The sequence below is a fragment of the Trachurus japonicus genome, chromosome 3, assembly GCF_045865225.1.
Source record: "Trachurus japonicus isolate A0001 chromosome 3, Traja_1.0".
Lineage (NCBI taxonomy): Eukaryota > Metazoa > Chordata > Actinopteri > Carangiformes > Carangidae > Trachurus > Trachurus japonicus.
Genome location: NC_140909.1, coordinates 4,900,299 through 4,922,252, shown reverse-complemented (window position 1 = coordinate 4,922,252; position 21,954 = coordinate 4,900,299). Strand labels below are relative to the sequence as shown.

Genomic DNA, 21,954 nt, shown 5'->3' with positions numbered 1-21,954 from the left:
CCTGTTAATATAATACATGTGACACACACGCGCATGTTAACATAGAAATGTCATTCGCTGCTACATTATTGTTTAAAATCTCACTTAGGCTATAGACCAGAGCAGCTTTTTTATGCAAATGAGAATGACTGATGCATCCTGGGTAATTTAGGGGCAGCGCCCGGCATCCCTCCATTGAAAAGTTCAGTCTAACTGGCTTGACAAACTAACTAACAAAAAGTTGGCTATTAACAGGCTATTTACAGACAACACTTCCCAACCAACCAACCAACTTCCCACCAAATACGTGTAGATGTCTGGGTCAGACATTTCTGGCCACTGTGTGGGGTCATTGATCATTGTGGGAGGCTAAAGGAGCATACCGGTAGATTAATTAATTGTAGTTTTTCAAGATAGCGTGAACGGTGGGTTTCAAAGAGGGTGTCAAAATAATTATGAGACATAGTGCTACAAAAGAAACAAAAAATTAAACATTCAAATTGATTGTTAGTTAGTCTACGCTCCATCAAAACACAAAAAGCCACTGAGTGCAATGTAAAAATGCCGGGTGCTGCCCCTAAATTACCCAGAATGCATCAGTCATTCTCATTTGCATAAAAAAGCCGCTCTGGTCTATACATGAAAGCTATGCTCTTTTTTTTTTTTCAATGTTGTGAGCAATGTTACTAAGGCCCTTTCTGTTTTTGTTTATGTACCTTCTTATGTGCATCAATAAAAAAATAAATTTGAAAAAAAAGAATCTCACTTACAGGGATAGTCTGGTACGGTGGCCCTGAGGGCTCAGTGCAGGCTACATAAAAGTGCTGCAAAAACTCACAGCACAGCAGAATTGTTTCTGGGGACACAATAAAAAAGTGACAGACCAGTCTGGGGCGCTTTTGTTCAAAGCTTCTTGACTGTAGAAGTTGTGGAGATGGTTGTTAAGTTTATCATAACGTCAATATCACAATGAATCGCATAGCTATTATTGCAAACATATTGTACTTGAGCTGAATCTGTCACTCTTTTGTGTCCCCTGGAAACGCCCTCTTGTGTTTTGACTTTTTGCAGCTCATGTGTTGTCAAAGGGATTAGGGTGTTTTCTGAATGTGTAGCACATTTGCATGTGTGTGTGTGTTTTCTTAGATTGTAGTGTGTTGAGCCCTCAGGGCCACCATAATTTTGTGTGCGTCATCTGACATGGGGTTGTATGAGGTTGTAGAGGGAACATGGTACACTAGAAAAGCTATGTGTGTTTCTGTGCATGGGGCCTGCAGGGGGAAAAAAATGTTTTATACACTTTTAAAAAGACGCCCTATGAAACAATGCAATATTCATTTATATATCAACATTTCATGCAGAATATTTCCAGTGTAATCTTTCTCAATTTCTCTTGCATGTAAACAGATATTGGATTGTTGCGGTTGGCATCGCTTAAAAGTCTACAACATTTTTTTTTCCCCTCTGCTGGCCTCATGCTCACCAGCACATCCCTCTGCCTCTGTGCCGGTGCTCCTGGCCACCTCTTGTAACAGGAAACGCGCTGATCCAAATATACTGAAGGTAACTCTGACTATGCATGACCGCCCCACACAACCTCATGTCAAGTAACCTGAACTGTCCCTTTTTTAATATGATGTGCTGCTGAAGCTTAAACAGGCCGCCAGTCAAGGTAAAGCAGTTAAACTCAGCTTCATCTCAACCTGGTACAACAGAACAAATACTCACATTCACTTCTGTACATCCATTAAACTGAGAAAGTAATACACATCGCATATCACAGTGGGCAGGCATTTTGCTGCACAATGAATACCACATAGCTCAGTACATTTTCTTGATGATACTGAGCTTTTATTAAAGTATACGCCAGTGCCCTGAGTATGTCTGTCTCTTCTTAAGCTAGTTAAAGATCTGCTACTACAAGTGCATCGTGTGTCTGAGCAAATGTAGGTCATCAGCCCATCATCTTTATTGACTTACTGTACATACCAGCGCATAATGGCTATAACATAACGAGACAAGGGCTGCTTTGACGACACTGCTGGTGGAAGACCAAGGACGGAATTAGTCTGGTCTCTCTCCAAACAAGGTTAAAAAGGCATGTGACATCATCCCTGTGTGTGGATAATTGTTTGGGTGGATGTTATGCTCTGTCATGTGCACTCAATTTCATGATGACAATGTTGTACAACAGAACAATGTGAACACAGGGGTTTATAAATGTGTCACAAAGGCAGTGTATAGCCAGCTATTGCCGTGCCTACACGTAGAATTTAATGCATCTGGTCGCTGGTATGGTTCGGTTTTAATTCTTCTGTGAGAGGAGACTTTTGTCTTGTGTGCTATCTGCTAATTGCTCTCTCATTGGCAAAACGTACGTGTTACATTTCGCCACAGGCATGTTAATTGAAGAAATGCTTTGTAAAGGAAAAAGCTCTTGACTAACCCTCCCTATTCTTCCACTAACCACACTCTGCATATAGAGGTCACACAGCAGAGACCATTCAGATCATTGTCTGTCTGTCTGTCTGTCTGTCTGTCTGTCTGTAAATGTCTTCTGTGCCAGCCAGCCCAGACAAAAGTGAATTCACCAAAATTCAATAATGCCATTGCTTCTCCACAGATCCACGCTATCCTAGCCTATCTGCTGCCGTTTAACCGCTGTCCCACATGGATGCCGCAGCCGCTGCCACCGCAGCCGCCACCGCCACCGCTAAATTTGCAAATGTGGCCATGTGAGATTGGAAAAGAGGCAATATGATTATACTTAAGGTCAGATGTCAGGTTTCATATTCCAGTCAGTAAGTGCACACAGCTTTTTGAAAGTGACCATATAGATGAGGTCAAACTTTAAAGCCTATATTTATTTATTTATCCTCTTTTTTTTTTTTTTTTTCAACCCCCCCCTCCTCGTACTCACTCAAATGCAGACTAAGCTTTGCTTCTGGCTTTCAAACGGAGTGGACAGATTAAGCTGAGTTAGGCCTACTTTCCGCAGATGTGTTGGCGTGGCACTTTGAAATCCACACCCCCCCCCCTACCCATCGCCCTCCACCACCACCCCCCTCCCCTTCTCTTTCTCTCATTCTGCGAAAAACCAGTTAAGAGGTGACACATCTATACTTCTTAAACTGGAAGGTAGTTGGAGATTAACAACTCAGAGTGTCACTACAAAAAGTCAGCTCTCGCCCAGGAAAATACAACATTGTTCCAACACATTTCTCCTCCTCAGATCCCCACACATTATTACAAATACACATTTTGAGTGAGTTACTGCTTGTTATGATGGAGCTGCTGGTGCTACTGCTGCTGCTGCTGTTGGTGGTGGTGATGATGATGGAGATGATGATGGTGTAGGTTAGGAAAATTCAAGCTGCATTTTTTTTTTTTTACTGCTGATATTACTGTCGACAGTCAAAGATAACTTTCAGATTTTGTGGTGCAGGTTGTTTTTTTTTTGCTGTTAATTTGCAGTTCAGCTCTTGCAGACCTGTAACTGGGGGAGGTTATGATTCACATGCTTCCACTGTTGCACCAATTAGCACTAAATCTCAACTGTGCAGCATTGAAGATGCAGGGAAAGGAGCTGCTTCAGATCCTTCCTTGGAGGATATTTTGGGGTGTAATTTTTTTATTTTATTTCCCCTTCATTCGTCCCAAAAAAAACCTGACGAAACACTTTCTTCTTTTCTTTTCTTTTTCGAATAGTTATCTATCTATCTAGACAATTATCCACATTTATCTCACAGGCAGTGTTTTCTGGTAGTCCTTCCAAACTAAGGACGGGCAGGATTAAACATAACAGCAACTGAAATCTCTGTCAATGAAAATATGTCCAAGTGAGTTTTGTTTTAATGTCTGCAACAACCCTGTGCAGCAGATGTTTGAGAGCAGATGCTAACCTGATCCCACTGACATCCATGTATTTAGGTCAGCTAGGCTAAACTCAACATCCAGCATACCTTCACCCTGCACACACATAAAGACATCATGCTCATGTGGCTGTGTGGGTTTAAAGAAGTAGCAGGTTAAATTAAGTTTAAAGTTTCACTGTAAGTGAATTACTCCATTGGCTGTGTCTCAGTGCCTCGTTTCAAACCTAAAACAAACTGTTTTTCCGTCTTTATACGCTCAAACTTTGAATTATTATCAGCCCAAGCAGTTGTTCACGGGGAAACATGCTGATTAGAAGTGGTCCACACATTGGTAGCTTGACTAAAACAAATCCCAGTTTATACATAAATGTTTATCACAACATCACAAGAGGAGAACAAACGCACAAATTAAAAACCAAGAAAGGAATTATCTCTTTGAAACATTTATTATGAAATTATAAAGGTAGAATAGCACTGTTCAAATAAAGCTTTTAGAAACAGAATAAGAGTTGCAATGCACTGAATCAGTGGCAGAGTTTATTTCAGATGTAATTAATGTATACCCAGCAATGAAGGAGAGAAAAAAGAAAGAAAAAAAAAGGAAAGGAAAGGAGAAAGCAGGGCAAAAAAATGAAACAAAATCAAAAAAATATATATATAAAACAAGTTCATTATTGTTTTTAACACAGCACATTAGGCAAGATTACCAGGAGTTCAATTTACATGAAACATCTCATATATATATATATATACAAGAAAGATTTACATCGATGGAGGGTTACAGTCTCTGTGAGCTATGGGGGCCCAGTGGCGAAGCAGTCAATGGCAGTCACATTTCAAGTCAAGTGTGGCTCTTTTGCTTGAGGGCGGTTTTTGGCTGGCAATGCCATTATCACAACTATTAGTTTAGACAGTGGCACACGCTAGTGACAGAGCAGCAGCCTGTGTGTCACTTGACACAACAACCCAATGACAAGGACACGTCCCCCTCTGGGTTTGTCATGTCAGGACATACAGCACCGCTTTGCCCATCTTTTACACACACACACACACACACCATCATTCTGTAATGATAAAGGGAGAGGAGGGAGAGGGGTTGGGTAGGGGTGGGGGTGGGAGTGGGGGGTTGGTAACAGGAAGAAAGTGGGACTATACACCGAGCACCCTCATCTGTCACAAATGATCAGAACACAAAGGTGAACACACCCTCGGTGATTTAACATTGCATGTAACAGCATTGACCCCGATAAAACATGGGTGAAAGGTGTGGGCTGGAGACTGGGAGGGTGAGGGGGGGTGGGGGGGGGGGGGGGGGGGGGGGGTTGGGTTAGGGAAGGGCATTCAAACAATGAAGTAGCATCATAACTTCATCTTTTTATATCATTTTTTTCTTCTTCTTCTTTATATTTTGCAGACAAGCAAGCAGTCAAGAAACATTTTCTTCCACCCTCTACTCTTATATTAAGGTAAATTTGAGAGATTTCAGATGATACCTCAAGTGTTTTTTAGCTGCAGTTTGTCTTTTCGCTCAACATGCAGTGTTTTTTTGTTTTTTTCAAATATAAATATGAAGCTAGTATGTCAACTTGATTGATTGCCTTAGAAATATGGGAAATGTGTTTCGTGGATTAGCAGAAAACAGGGAGATGAATTAAGTAATGACAGTCTCACAAAAGCCACAATGACGTTGTTGTTTTTTTTGTTGTTTTTTGTATATTTTTTTTGTGCATGCAACACATTGATTTCACAAAGCAAACCGCCTGAAGATTGATCATCAATCAATTTGCTTGGAGAAATTGCAGAAATGGATGATAAATTTGAGATGAGTGGGTAGCCAGCCAAATGATGCACAAACAACAACAGACTGAGAACAGACAAAAACAAATCGCACACACACACATACACATATATAAAGCCTTTTGACACATGACAGCATTTGCCATTATCAAAACTGCATTGTATATATGTTTCACATGATAAAACAGTGTAATGACATGGATGAGAAATGGTTCAAACAGAAATGAGAATATATAAATAATAAAATTTAAAAAAAAATGCACACATAGAAAAATCAAATGTAATTCCTGGTAATTTGCCATCATCTGTGTTTTTTGGCAATTTTGCCCCCTGGCAGTTATAGACATCAAAGAAAAAAAAAAGAAGAAAAAAAAAAACAAAAGGCTATAAATAAATAAATATATAAATATATTAAAAATCAGTAGCACTTCATTTTTCTCAACAGAGGAAAATAAAAACATATAAATGAACTCCACAGTTCAGCCAGTGTACCAACAGGGAGCTTTGATTTATTTTGTTGTTTTGTGCAGACAAAACTGGATCCCCCTTGGGGCAATAATCTACTCTGGTAGTACTTACTCCCACTACCTTAGTATAGCCCGCAATCCATTTCATTTCCTTTTACCCACCTAGACATAGAGGACATGACAAGTTTTTTAAAAGGAATACCATGTTGTCTGCAGTAAAGAGACTCACAAATCCTCCACTGATGATTTAAAGCTTTGATAGGAACTTCACTCACAGACTTATTGGCTTACTATCTCCTGATAGCTACGTACGTTTGTTTTCAGGATCTGTTACATTTCACTCTGCAGGAAGGAGTCAGGTCAGTCTTTTTTTTTTTTGCATCTACCGGTATTTTGCTTAATTATTAACCTGAAGTTGGCACCAGACCCGGCTGTAGACAACACAGAATTTGCTAAAAGATTTGGTTAATTACTGTCTTCATAGTTATTTATCCAGTTTATGCTTCTCCTTCTAATTTTCTTTCGTTCTTATGCACAAGAACAATGTGATTTTAAAAGTTGTGTTTAATCTGCTGGGCCACATTCAGTCAAACGTGTCATGTGACATGTACAGTTGGAGGAGATCACAAACACAGCATCCCGAGGAAGTGACAGGATAGCTGAGGAAAAGGATGTATGATCACAGTCGGCAACAATCACTGGCCTCTCTCCATCTTCGTCTTTCATGGCGCCAAACTCTGCGTCAGCACAACCCAGAAGATATTGCAACAGACTTTTCCCCTCAGGTGCAACATTGTCATAGTTCATTAATCTTCTCAAACTTCTCCTGCTGCCATCAGCCCCCGTACGTACTACTAATCCCCTTATTAATGTGGCAAATGAACCTGCACAAGAAGGACGACTCCCCCAAGGCTCCATAATTACAATGGTCTGTACAAACTCCTGTTTGCATAGAATGTCCATTCATTAAAATGTACTGACAAGACAACTACTCCAGGACTTACTCTGCTAAAGATTCCCCAGTTCTCCCTCAAAGATCGAAACTCTACATCTACTGTAATATTTAATATCCGGCTCATGTTTTGTGACTGAAACCTATTTCAACTTTATTTTCAGGGAACTGCTATGCGAGTCGGGCGCAGACGGTAATTTGAAGCCAAAAAAACCTACAGAATTAGTTTGATTAAGTCAACCTAATACGAATATGTTGTCAGTTGTTTTATATAGTGTTGTAACTACAGTACAGTGAAGCTGCACAAAAGGGAGCTGTTATTCTTCTGTCCCCAGAGCTGAGGCATGATCTGTGCTACAGAGGAGAGGACATCAGAGCAGTGTGGGATAGATGAACTGTACATACGCGATTTCCTTTCAGCGCCTGCATCTTTTCTGCCACGCAAGAAAAGCACTAATAACCCACAGCAATTAAGCCTTTTTACACATGAGGTGTTCAGGCCACATGGCTGCACCACTGAAAGCCCCCATATATGGCCCCATAATTGTGCATCATAACATATAATGCCTATTACCATCACAAAGTGAGCAGAGGAAGAAAAAAAAAAAGAAAAAAGGATGCATCAGTATGCATCTGTTAGAAAGTAGCCTACATATTAATCCATATGTGCAGGAAATAAACAGCCTTATTTTCACGTTCACCATGGGGTTTCTTTAAGGTTAATGGTGAAGAGTGAGGACTTAAAAGACGGAACATAATTGATTAAGCATGACGTTTCAGACACTGCATCCTCAGTAAAAAACATGTCCATAACATGGGCCTAGGGATCTGATGTGCACTACATGGTTAATGCATAGCCACTGGGCTCATGTTCTCGTTATGTTCGTGCACCACATCCATGTCGACTGAGACTACTGAAAGGAGGAAGTAAGACTGATGGTGAAACGGCTAGGATTAGACTTGGTTTCTTAGATGCTTGTGTTGCATTGTGAAACTAGGACAGTGTTTTCATGCTTTTTTTTTTTTTTTTTCCTCAGCGTTGTTTACACTAATGTAGGTCCCTGGAGGGTAAATAATAAGTGGAAGGGAGAAAAAAGAAAGGAGAGGGAAGGAAAGGGAAGGCAAGGATTGCTCCTATTGCTAGCAGCAAAGTTTGGGGTCTCTCTAAAGCTGATTCCACTCGGCGTTTGTCTGGGATGACACCGCTGTAGATGTCTGCTATTGTACTTCTATTCCCTCTGTTCTACATTTCTCTGAGAAGAAGAAGGAGAAGAAGACATCACGCTCTGCCGTTGTTCTCCACCTCTTTTCTCTCGGTTTACTTGTTTATAAATTTTTCCTTTCAGTTTTTTCCCTTATTCACCCACTGCTGCTGATGTTGCATAGAGGGACTGTTGAGAACATGGGAGAGAGAGGGAGAGAGAGAGGGAGAGAAATAAAAAAAGACAAGGGGTTTGCTTCGACTTGGGCTGTGCACGTCTTTTCTTTTGAACGTCATCTTTCAATTAACGGCTGATTTCATGTCAACTTCAGGCGACAATGGGCTGATTGATGTTGGTTTGTTATTTCATCACTCCATCACATAACTCTGCCATGCTTTATAATGGTGCAACATTTCAGCACCCAACTGGCTGCAATTTCAATGTAAAGCACATCAAACCGCTTTTTTTTTTTTTTTGACAATTGAAAAATAACAGGCAATAATTTGACTTATTTTATTACTTATTCTTATCAGCTAGTATGTGTATATGATGTATTATAATAATGGCGGGGGTTTTCTTTATCTTCTTCCAAAGCGCTTCTACTCTGCAGGGAATATGATGTGATATGATAATCCGATGATATTACCTTTTGGATATACTGTCTGTTTAAAGACTCACTCTGAGGTAACTGGTATTTTTGGCTTATACTTGTTTTGACTTGACATGCAGGCCGGTTTCAAAGAGGACAGCTACTTATTAAAACTGTGGGATGGAGATGACATGCACGTGTCAATACAGACAGTCTCATTGGGTGCAAAAGAAAACCAAAAAATCAAAATATGGAACTGACAGAGACATTGATAACTCACCCTGCTTTATGCACTAAGACACGTCAGTGCAGTTATTGATTTCACCACAATCTATAACTGCCATTTAGCCTCAAATGTGAGCTTCTTTTTTTTTTTGTTATCAGTGAGATGTTTTTTTACAGAGTAATTATTGCTACGAACCAATCAGATATGCTTTAAGAGTCTTCATTACAAAATATCCACAGATTGACATTAGCTAATAGCGGTAAGGTAGAAAATTACTTTTTCGCCTAATAATAATAAGGAAACAGAGATAAGACAGTGTACCCTTGTGTGCAGTCAAAATATATTAGTGCATGTTTAATTGAGTCATTCATAGGTATTGCTGATGTGAAGGATATCTCACTGCTGCTTTTGTTTCCTTTTTAACCATACTGGGTTTGGTCCATATCCAAAAATAACATTGTTTTTAGCAGTCAAGTAGGAATAAATAGCAGTATGATTATGCATTTGTGATGAGTTTCATGTTGTTGGACGATGTTGAATGAAGATGGATGGAGTGGGTGAGACTGGACTGGACTGGTCCGCTCTGGAAAAAGAGGTAAAATTAGACTCGAGGCACAGCTTGAGGTCCGTTTCATCCCCTCAAAGCTTCTAGAAGATTTACATTAACGCTTTAACACACACACACACACACACACATAAGATCATAGAAAAATATTAATCGGATTGCACCGAGCACGTCAGCGGTGCATTATTTATGTTATCAATGGCACTACATAGAACACACTGCCTCTGTTTGTGTGCTTCTCCTTTTGAATCATTTGTCAGAATTATTGATTCCAATAAAACTTGTATGGAATTGTGGCATGACTGAGCAAATCAATGAAGTTGTGCTTACAGTATAGTGTCATATCTCATGTGTCCTCCTCCTCTAAGGGCTGAACCCCCCCACCACCACCATCACCCATTTCATCACCTCTCCTCTCCTCTCCTCTCTCTCTCCCTCCCTCTCAGACACATTCAATGACACACACACACACACCAACGGCGCCTGGCAAATGACGCCAAAGTGAATGCCTCTTTTGACTGCTACCTCTCACACAGAAAACACATTAAATGCAACCCCAGATGCAGTGACCCGGAGGTATATGCATCGATAGGAGCCTCAACAGTGTCACCCCTGTAATTCCACTCTCTCTGTCTCCGGATAGATCTTATCACTCAAATCTCTAACTGCCATTATCAATCTTATCCCACCCCCCCCCACACGCACACACATACACACACACACACACATACACACACACTCTCTCTCTCTCCGTGCAGCCTCTGCATCATTAGGCGAGAGTATTTCACTAAGAACACCAACAAAGGTTTCACTCCTTTCTTCTCCTCCCTTGCATTTATAAGTCCACTGCAGGTTGGCGTAGTGCCAGGCGGTGCCATGCAGCTCAACACTGCCACCTAAAGGTTCAGTACCACCACCCATCAAGCCTGACCCACTGACAACACTCTCACTCTTTCACCCCCCCTCCTTCACTCTCTCTCTCTCTCTTCCCTCTCTCTGCTGCTGCTGCTCCCTGTATTTGTCCACGTGTGTCCCATTAGATTAGAACTGTGTGTTGTGTAGTGGTGCTTTATTAGCAGAAAAATTAATAAGGCTTTGATAAAAAGCAGCATGGATTACGTTGAAATTTGAGGCTCATTATTGGCTAATCCTTTTTGAATTGGATGTGTATCAAGTTCCAGACAAGCTTCACTCAGTTCGCTAGTGTGCTTCGAGAGGAGGCATTTAATTCGAGCTTAGATGATGTGGCAAAGCCTACAGTGACATTCACAATACCACCGCAGCAGCAGACTAATTATTGACTGTTGTTATTGCTGCAGGTGTTGAGGAAAGGTTACAAAGTCTTTTTTTGTGATATTACAGTACACACCAAAACGAAGAAACAAACAAAAAAGAAACATGAATACACTCAAGAGTTTTATGAGGAGAGAGGTGAAAAGTCAGCTAGTCTGCTATTTCTTTTTTTTGTTTTGTTTTTTTTGGAGAATGTGTGCAGCATTAATCTCTGATGATGAGAACAGTAATCTGAGTAGATAGGCAAGAAAAAAATGTTTCTTTCACAAAGAACATTGAGTCACAATTAATGTTATGTTGGTACATTTTTTCCAGTGATCTAACCTGATTACTGAATAGACAAAGTAAGGCAAGGCAATCACTGACCCACTTGCATTTTGTTAAATAGGAATTAAATATATATTAACGACAAAACATCAGTCTATAATTGTTCCCCCAAAATAATGCATGTGATTGGTGAGTCCATCATCAACTCCATTACTTAGCAGTTGTTCAAGTTACTCTTTCTCTCTTTTTTTTTCTTTTTTTTCATGTTTAAGTTTGAGAAACAGTGGAACTTGCTGAAGCAGTATGTCTTCCTGTACTCTTAATCTGTTGCTTCACAGTAACTTAGAGCGAGTCTCTAATCTAGACTGGCACTTTAGCACTGTGGAACAGGGCAGTTATAGGCAGTACTTATAGACCAGTAAAAGTGCTCTTTTACCTGCTGTCTGGTGTGCATGGGCCCCTTCGTCTTGAACCCTCCTTGGGAGCTGCACTCTGAGGCACTGAAGTGGTCGGAGCTGGTGGAGGACCTCTTGGAAAGGGTGTCGCAGCCCCCGACAAATGTGTTATCCAATGGGAGCTCCTGAATCACGTGATGCTTTTTCACCGAGACCGGCGTGTCGGCCTTGAGGTGGAAGGCCGACTGCGGCGAGGCGGACTTGTAGTGCCGGGCCAGGTCTGGGCTGCTGGGCTTGAAGGTCGTGGTGGGCGTGGCGTTCCAATCGAAGCGTCCGATCCCTTGCTCCTCCAGCTCCGTGGGCAGGCTGATGGTGCCGTTGATCGGCTCGTGGGCCGGATCGTCGGGCTTGTTCCCCTCGATGGTGACGAAGTTGAGCAGGGAGCTTTTGGGGGATTTCCTTTTCTTGCGCTTCTTCTTCTTGTTCTGTTTGTTCTCGGTGTTGGGCGACATCCACTCGGCCCCCTGCTTTTTCCTCTGGGCGGCTTTGAAGCGGGACGCGTGGCGACAGCGCAGCAGCACCGTGACGAAGATGACGATGATCACCACGAAGGCGCCGGTAACGAAGGCGATCATGATGGTCAGATAGTCGCCGCTCTGATACGTTTCGCTGCTCTCGCCGATGTTGCGGTCGATGGGCGTCTCCATGGTGCGTCGGATGAGGTCGTAGATGAGCGTGGAGTTGCCCACGGTGTCGTTGACGTACAGGAACACCAGCACCAGAGTGTGGAGGGATTTGGGGTAACCCAGGTCGCTGATGTTGACCACTAACCTGTGTAAGCCTATGTCAGTCACTGCAGGTTTCTCCTCCAGAGTAATGTTCCCGGTGACGGGGTCGATCCTGAACAGACCCTTGTTGTTCCCGCTCACAATCGTGTATTTGAGCTCGGCGTTCATCCCCGTGTCGCCGTCTACCGCAAACACCTCCGCCACCACCGACCCCGGGATGGAGGACAGAGGGACGAGCTTGAAGGACGTGTTGGAGGGGGGGTAGATGACGATGGGGGTGTTGTCGTTGACGTCGATGACGTTGATGGTCACCTTGGCGGCCGAGGAGCAGGGAGGCCTGCCGCTGTCCACGGCCCGCACATCGAACGTGTAGGAGCTCTGCTGCTCCCGGTCAAACGACACGTTAGATTTGATCACCCCCGAGTACGGGTCCAGGATGAAGTTCTCATTGTCATTCAGTATGGAAAGAGAAACAGCAGCGTTTTCTCCAGCGTCTGAATCTGTCACAGTTATCACCCCCACAGTGCTGTATTTAGGAAGGTTCTCCGACACAAAGAACTGAAAGTGGTTATGTGTGAACTTTGGGTTGTTATCGTTCTCATCTAGCACTGTTACAATAACAGCAGCCTGCGACTGCAGGGGGGGCGTCCCGTTATCTCTGGCCGTTACAGTGAAGAGGAACCGATCCTGATCCTCGCGGTCAAAAACCCTTGATGCGGTCAGGACCCCCGTTTTGCGGTCGAGATCGAAGAAAGATGCATTTGGTCCGAGCTGATAAACTATCTCTGCGTTTTTCCCGCTGTCCTCGTCCGTGGCGCTGAGAGTAGTGAGGAACAGGTCACGCTTGTTGTTTTCCATAACAGCCAGCTCAATAACTGGCTGAGTAAAAATAGGTGGGTTGTCATTCTCATCCTCCAGCCTCACTCTCACCAGGGCTGTCTGATTCAAGCTCGGCTTCCCAGAGTCAGACGCTACGATTTTAAAGTTGTATTCCTTGGTCCCCTCGTAGTCGAGCAGGGCAGATGTCTCTAACAGATACTGGTTGTCGTACACAGCCTTGAGATGGAAGGGCACGTCCTTCTCTATGAAACAAATGACCTTGCCATTGATGTCAGTGTCTTTGTCTGACACCGTGATGAGAGCAATCTTAGTATTGATGGGATCCTTCTCCGAGAGGAAAACAGTGCCATTAATGGGGCTGATTATGTATCTCAGGTCTATATTAGGTGGATTGTCATTAACATCAGTCACATTTATGGTAACAGTAGCTCTGGCAGGACTGGAGCTGCCATCGCTGGCTAACACAGACAGCTTATGAATAGCCGTCTCCTCTCTGTCCAGGGGCCTCTGCACTGTAATTAAGCCAGATGTTGTGTTTAATGCAAAGAGTCTTTTCGTAGCAGGCGACACCTGAGTCCCAAATACGTAACGTATCTCTGCATTTGCCCCAATGTCTGCGTCTGTGGCCTGGAGCTGCACCACAGACGTGCCGATGGGGGAGTTCTCCGGTATGTGCACCTCTATCTGGCTCTCTTTAAACACCGGCTTGTTGTCGTTCACGTCCGTCACTGTCACTTGGAGGATGGCAGTGCTGGATTTCTGCGGACTGCCTCCGTCCTCCACTTTGATCTTCATTACGTACGTATCCTTCTGCTCTCGGTCCAGATTCTGCTGCACAATGAGCTGGGGCCACTTCTCCCCCTCAGGCGTTTCTACTATGTCTAAGCCGAAGGCACTTTGCCCGTTGATCAGCTCGTATTTGTGGACACTGTTGGGGCCGGTGTCTGGGTCGGTGGCGGAGGGGATGGCGAAGCGGCTGTTAATGAGCGTGTTCTCCGGGATGGAGATGTTGATCACAGGGGACGGGAACATGGGGGCATTATCATTTGTGTCTTTGACGATGATTTTGATCTTAATCAGCCTGAAATAATCATTAGGCAGAATGACCACTTCAATTTCAAAGGAGCACTCGCTGTCCTCGAACGAGGGGCCGGGGCACAACTTCTCCCTGTCGATCCGGTTTGATGTTGTGAATATCTCCCCAGTGCTGCTCAGAACGCGCACCAGCGGGTTATCTCCTGCTTTGGAGACGAGCCGGTACACGAGATTAGCACTCGCTCCAGTGGCAGCATTTGTATGGGAAATGTTTAGGTCCTTTGGTATGTTTCCAATGAGGACGTTTTCTTGCAACTCCTCCCTGATCGGGTAGATCAGCTCTTGGGCTATCGAAGGATCGAGCCATATGCAGGCGAGTAGGGCTCCCAACAGGTAATAGTCTTTTAGATCCATGACAGAGCGAATGTGTTTCCAGGCTTCTCAACTCAAAGGGTTTCTTCTTTCTAACGCAGCGTCGTCGTTACAGGCAGCGACTCCTGGCATGTGAAGGCAGCAGCAGCAGCAGCAGCAGCAGCAGGAATCTTCCACAGACAAACCTACGAATACATGACAGAGTTTCTCATCAGGGCAGTAACTTCAGCATCACACTGTAATTAAATCTGATTATCACACACACAACCCCCCCTCCCTCAGTCCTCACACTCAGCTGCTTCGTCCACTTTTTTCTCAACAATTTACTATCAAATCCTGCCCATAGGCTTTTAATCAACAATTCACAGGAGGAGGAATTGGGGTAGAGGGGAGGTGGAGGTGGGGGGGGCATGAAAAAAAAATCAACCAAAACACTGCAGCAACCATTTAGGCAGCCATTCATGTCTGATGCTCCCTCTCTCTAAATCCTCCTCATCTTTATGGTCACCAAGATTTTTCAGCGCCTCAAACCCCCCCACTCCCCCTACTCCCCCTCACGCACCCCCTACCACCTCTCCCCCCACCCCCATTGGCCACAAAACTTCACAACACATAACACAGCCTTATTAATTTTACACTTAAATTGCCAAAATTGAAAGAGCCTCAGCTGCGTGTGGGCTCCTCCGCGAACCCAATACGCATGAATGAATGAATGAATGAATGAAGGAACGAAGCCCTATACAAAATAAGCTCAGTCAGATTTGTGATTTCTTAGTGGGCAACTGAGACCTATTCTTATCTTACATACCCAAATCCGTTCCAGCTCAGGAAAAGAAGAAGAAGCAGGAGAAAAAAAAACTGGAGTGTGTCAGCTCATAGTCTTCTCATCCAGTGTTGCCTGCGAGCTTATTCGGGTAAAAAGATATCCTCCTCTGTCCTCAGTCAAGAGATCTGGCTGGCTTTGGATCCAGGAAAGGAGATGAAGGAGGGGAATGATATTAATAATGAAAAAATAAGGAGTATAATCAGACTCAAGGAAAAAAAAATCCCCAGCTGGTCACACAAACTGGGCTAATTTACAGGCTGCATATGTCGCAGTTCCCTTTTCCCCCCATTTAACTTCGGGAACGGACAGGATCTAATTGTGCGACCTGCGGTGGTTGCGGTGCTGAGCGCTGCTCTCCGGCTCACACAGCCAGCCAGGTGCTCAGTGGTTTGCGGTGTCTTCCATTAGAGCGGCTCCCGAAATCAATGCTCATCTCCCGCACCCGTCCCAGCAAAACACCGGCGTTTTTCTTTTTTTCTCTCTTTTTTTTTTTTAAATTATGATTATTTCTCCCTCTTTTCTTTCTTATTCCTCCTCTCCTCTCCTCTTTCCCCTCGGCTACCTGTTAAGGTGAAGGCGCCGACGCGAAAAGAAGAAGAAAAAGAAGAGACACTCGTGTCCCGTCATGTTTCAAGTTCGCACAGCTCCATCAATAAGCAGCCGACGCAGAAGACGCGCAAGGTTAAAAAAAGATCATGAAGGCATTTCTTGCGAATAATAGTAATAATCAAAAAAAAAAAAAAGATACAAAAATGAAAGATCAGAGTAATGTCAGAGTCGATCCCAGTTGCAGAAGAGAAAGCAGCCGAAATATAAAAAGAGGCTGTTCAGTGTGACACCGATGCGCAGCGTGGATGTGCCGTTTATCCTTGCACTCTCACTCCCAGAGCAGAATATCTTGCACTAACTCTCTGTAAACCCATAGGAGGGGTGGTGAAGTACACCACACCGACGCTGCTGCTGCCCCCCTCCCTCCTCCTCCTCCTCCTCCTCCACCTCCCTACCCCTACGACCCTCGTCATTGGACACCGCCCCTCTCCTTCAGTGGCGTCGACATCCCGAGCAGCGACGCCATTGGCCCGCGCTCACGTCACTTAAGTGCGGTTGAGACCGGAGGGGCTGGCTGTCCGCGGTGAGATGCTCCTGTGAAGATGCTGCAGGCTGCAGAGAGAGAGACGCTTAACCAAAAAACCCCCAGGCTGGAGCAAGGGGGGATGATGATGATGATGATGAGGATGATGATGATGATGATGGTGATGGTGATGAAGCTGCGAGTACTGATGATGATGATAATGTAGGACCCAAAAAAAAAAAAAAAAAAAAAAGAGCGGCTGTCCGTTTGCTCTGCCACACTGACTGGATGATTATATAAAGGCAGGTATAGCAGTCATTGGCTCTACAGGGACGCATCAAAGCACCAGCCAACCTGTTAGTTAGTTAGGCTGTTGTCAGGTAGGCTGCACTAATTGGAGTGGACGCTAAAAGCCTCACATGAGTGAAAAAAGATGCTTTGCAACCGTTTCCCGTGGATATGACTGGGGCCAAGAAGATTAAACACAGCACATATACAATACCAGCCTTGTGTGTGTCAGTGTGTGTGTGTGTGAGAGAGACACAGAGAGAGTCACTAATAATTGCACTCCAGACAGAGAAGCCGTTGTCTAAGCATGTTTGCACGGGGCTGCATATTCACGCTCTGTCCACTCCACCCCGCCACACACACTTGGCAACCTGCAGCCAGTCATCAGCATTTGTCCGTGAGAAATAACCTTGACAGTTATCCCAGTCATCAAAGCTACAGGGGCTGCAGCAGCATGTGGTGCGAGCCCTTTGTGAATCCCACTTCTTCTTTTTTCTTTCTTTCTTTAAGTTTACTGCCTCGTGCCACAGCTGTGATGATCTGAGGAGGTTGTGATGTGACTCTGGAATTGCCCCATAACCGCAGATGATCTTGCTCGACAAGTTTCAAAGCAACAAGAGGAGGCTGAACTTAAACCTTCCCCCCCACTCCTCCTACTCCTCCTACTCCTCTTTCTGCTCCTCTTTCCCCTTAAAATGAAATGTCAGAAGAGACACATGGTAACTAGAAAACAGTGGGGTTTTTTCTTATAAAATGGAAATGAGCCTCTCGGACATACAGACCCAGACCGCTGCTGTCTTATCATTACTTAATATCAATGCAGTAGATAACCCTCAATTTCATCTCCAGCTCTCCAGCTCTCTGCTGCTGCTGCTGCTGCTGCTGCTGAGCCGAGCTGAGGCTGTTGGCCACGCTGCCGTGGTGAACACTGCCATCTTGAGGTGGAGCTTCACTAATGCCTGAACTCAGCTGCAATCTTCATCATCTTCACCATGCACAAAAACAAACAACAAACAAACTGCATTTCTTTGAAATCTGTTCTCTTCCTCCATCCTTACTTGCTTTCTCCCTTCCTTCTTTCCACAATCCCTTTTCCCTCCCTTCCTTCCTTCCTTCCTACCCGTCGTCTTTACTTTTTCCTTCCTCTTTTGACCCAACTGACTGATCTGTTCCTTCCCTCCATCTTTCTTTCCTTCCTTTTTCCCTTCCTTCCTTTTTCCCTTCTTCCTTTCCTTCCTTCTTCTTCCTTCCTTGAATGAATCTGTTCCCTCCCTCCATCTTTCTTTCCTTCCTTCTATTCACAATCCTTTTTCCCTCCCTCCCTTCCTTCCTTCCTTCCTTCCTTCCTTCCTTCCTTCCTTCCTACCCGTCGTCTTTACTTCTTCCTTCCTCTTTTGACCCAACTGATCTGATCTGTTCCTTCCCTTCATCTTTCTTTCCTTCCTTTTTTCCTCCCATCTTTCCCTTCCTTCCTTCCTTCTTCTTCCTTCCTTGAATGAATCTGTTCCCTCCCTCCATCTTTCTTTCCTTCCTTTTTCCCTTCCTTCCTTCCTTCCTTCCTACCCGTCGTCTTTACTTCTTCCTTCCTCTTTTGACCCAACTGACCTGATCTGTTCCTTCCTTCCCTCCACCTTTCTTTCCTTCCTTTCCCCTTCCTTCTTTCCTCCCATCTTTCCCTTCCTTCCTTCCTTCCTTCCTTTCCTACCTTCTTCTTCCTTCCTTGAATGAATCTGTTCCCTCCCGCCATCTTTCCAACATCCTTTTCCCCTCCTTTCCTTCCTTCCTTCCTTCCTTCCTTCCTTCCTTCCTTCCTTTTTGACCCAATTGACCCAATCTGTTCCCTCCCTCCATCTATCTTTCCCTCCTTTTTCCCTTCTTTCTTTCCTCGCATCTTTCCCTTCCTTCCTTCTTCTTCCTTCCTTGAATGAATCTGTTCCCTCCCTCCATCTTTCTTTCCTTCCTTCTTTTCACAATCCTTTTTCCCTCCCTCCCTTCCTTCCTTCCTTCCTTCCTTCCTTCCTTCCTTCCTTCCTTCCTTCCTACCCGTCGTCTTTACTTCTTCCTTCGTCTTTTGACCCAACTGACCTGATCTGTTCCTCCCCTCCATCTTTCTTTCCTTCCTTCTTCTTCCTTCCTTGAATGAATATGTTCCCTCCCTCCATCTTTCTTTCCTTCCTTCTTTTCACAATCCTTTTTCCCTCCCTCCCTTCCTTCATTCCTTCCTTCCTACCCATCGTCTTTACTTCTTCCTTCCTCTTTTGACCCAACTGACCTGATCTGTTCCTTCCCTCCATCTTTCTTTCCTTCCTTCTTTCCTTTCTTCCTTCCTTGAATGAATCTGTTCCCTCCCTCCATCTTTCCACAGTCCTTTTTCCCTCCTTTCCTTCCTTCCTTCCTTCCTTCCTTCCTTCCTTCCCTTCGTCCTTACTTATTCCTTCCTTTTTGACCCAATCTGTTCCCTCCTTCCATCTATCTTTCCCTCCCTTTTCCCTTCCTTCTTTCCTCCAATCTTTCCCTTCGTCCTCCCTGCCTTCCTTCCTACCTTTCTTCCTTCTTTCCCTTCTTCCTTCCTTCCTTTCGTCCTTCCTTATTCCTTGACCCAGGAGGACAACTTACTGTAATTCAGACTTCTTCAGCAGCTCGTGCTCCTCAACAACATTAAGAAGCGACGACCAAATAAAGGACACAACAATGAGTGACTCACAACAACAACAAAAAAAAGAGGGGGTACGGCAGCTGTGAGAAGAGAAGACGCCTCGTGAGTGTTGGCAAAATGCTGATGGAGCGGCGATGATGCGAAGGACTTGAGACCCGCACGCTGTCGAGGTGAGAACTAGGTGGCAAATGTGTCCCGAGAGGCCGGCTTATTGCCTCGTCAGCGGTTCGTTAGCACCGACCAACCTGGTGGCCTGACCTTTCTGCCTCTTCCAGCCATCAGCGTCCTTCACCGCCAGTGTGAGAGAGAGAGAGAGAGAGAGAGAGAGAGAGAGAGAGAGAGAGAGAGAGAGAGAGAGCGCGCGCGGGCGAAAAGGAGTGATATGTCACTTCAGCTTAAAGTGTGACACGCTGACGTGGAGGATGAAGTGACAACATAACTGTGTACAGTGGTGAAACACTCTCTCTGGCTCTGCAGGCCGACCGGAGTCATTAGGAACTCATCACTTTCGCTTTTTTACTCGCTCACAGGGAGTAGAGGTGTCGTTAGATGTGTGTGTGTGAGTGTGTGTTGGATTTTTCTGCAAAAGCAAGACTTGTGTTTTTGATTTGGTGGACATATACCCAACACCGCCAGCCAGGTCTCCGAGGTGCCGTAATGATGTGATTGGAAGTACTGGACAAGAAGCACCACATCTTATGAAGCAGTTCTTAAGACACTGGTATTCATCCACCAACGTCCATCAAAGCTCCAGAGACGAATTAGCTTCTCGTGTTGTGTCAGTGTGTCGGTGAAAACCTCAATAATTGCACCTTGAAGGGAAAGTTTAGCTTCCCAAACGCTGCAGTTTTTATGATTGTTATCGCTTCCAGCTGCGATGATTCGTCACGTGACCTTGACTCGGGCACCAGCGGAGGCTAAAATCAGCAAATGCTGCAACGGCGCAGCTCCTAATTCCAAATTTACCCCGTCTCTCAGGTTTGTTATCTCCTTATTTAGTCTGTTTTGAACCGGCTGCAGCTAATGTTTCTGCCAGTCAAGTTACTGACAAGTGATGAATAATGTAGTATGCTAATATATGCTCTAGGTCTTGTGGTGCACCTCCTACAATCTCACATCGAAGAGAGAGCCTAAGGGAAGTGGCCAAACCTAAGGCCTTATGATTCCCCATATACCAGGTGCAGTCAATCACACCATTCACCTTGGTTTGATTCTCACACTGACTTATTGACTTGTTCATGCTGTTGAATTGGCTTCATGAATAATACAAGGAACAAATATGTTTATCTTTCGTGTCCATTAAAGTACAAGGTCAAACAGGTAATTTATGTATTTTCTAACTTAAACAAGGTCTGAGAGGCTGGTGCTGGAAAATTTAAACAGTTGGTGTCGCAACTTCTGCGCCGGTGATGATGATGATGATGATGATGATGCACACACAGCCAAGAAGAAGCAAACGTGATTAAAGCTGAAAAGTCTTTAGATCCAGTCTTTAGGAAACTTATCAACACCTACAGTAGCATTTTACTTTTAGATCTATATGAAGAAATCATTTGCTTAAAGACACAGTCTGTTTGGTGCAGTTTGTGAACACAACATTTAAACTTGAAGTGGGCGTGTGGAAATGCGTGCAACGTGTGCTGCACTGGGAAGGCCCCGTGAGGACTTCCCAGGAGTTATGCACTTGAGTTTTTCTCGTAAAGTATGAAAAGTCCTGACCAGAACTAACTTTGTTCTTGTTCTTGCCACCTTGAGAAAACAAATTCCTCTGTTCTTGCAGAGTATGAAAGGTGAAGAAAAGGGCATACACATACAGTCCGAGTGAGGCGCTGGACCGTCGGTCCCGTACCGAGCCTCAAGAACTATGCTGCTACGAGTAGGAGGCCCAGGTTTGTTTGTTTGTTTGTTTATTTAACATATCAAAAAAGTATAAAAACATATAACATATAGAATCCAAGACAATGTGAAGGAGATTTGCCGAAAAAACCCTCTAGGGGCTTGTAGGGTTAGGGTGCATTCTCCGACTACAGTTCTAAGCTACTGTGCATACATTTGTGAAGTACAAAAAACGTTTATACATAATAAATACGATTTAACATTGTACAGTGCAATGCAAAAGCTTGATAAAAATATAAGATAATCCCAGTTTATATAGATACTGTAGATCACGTGGAAAGTATTGGCTGGTTAGCAGAAGTGACTTTAGTGCTCTCCTAAATTGTTGTAAAGATAAGTTAAAGCCCCAGTATGTAACTTATTTGGCTTTTTATTAGCAAAAATCAAAAATTGCTTTCATCAATACGTATTTCACTTACGTCGAATCACACCCGGATACGAATGAAAGCTTTCTCGTACCTTAATGAGTTGTTACAAGTCGTTAAATACATAAGTGGTGTGAACCGGATGTCATTTTACTCAACGAGAGAAAGACGGTAAAACGTGGGTCAGGTAAACAATACGACATCACCAT

At 44.0% G+C, this 21,954-nt stretch overlaps 1 protein-coding gene across 3 annotated transcripts in view; it reads right to left on the bottom strand.

The window, feature by feature from the left end:
* Positions 1 to 16,431, bottom strand: part of pcdh9 (protocadherin 9) — a 254,675-nt gene extending 238,244 nt beyond the window's left edge. For all 3 annotated transcript variants that reach the window (XM_085805648.1, XM_085805667.1, XM_085805658.1), the window contains exons 1-2: positions 15,451 to 16,431; positions 11,649 to 14,827 (exon numbers count right to left, since the gene is read on the bottom strand). In XM_085805648.1, the coding sequence (XP_085661774.1) occupies positions 11,649 to 14,684 (3,036 nt within the window). In that variant the 5' untranslated portion in view covers positions 14,685 to 14,827; positions 15,451 to 16,431. The remainder of the gene's footprint in view (positions 1 to 11,648; positions 14,828 to 15,450) is intronic.
* Positions 16,432 to 21,954: the final 5,523 nt, after the last annotated feature.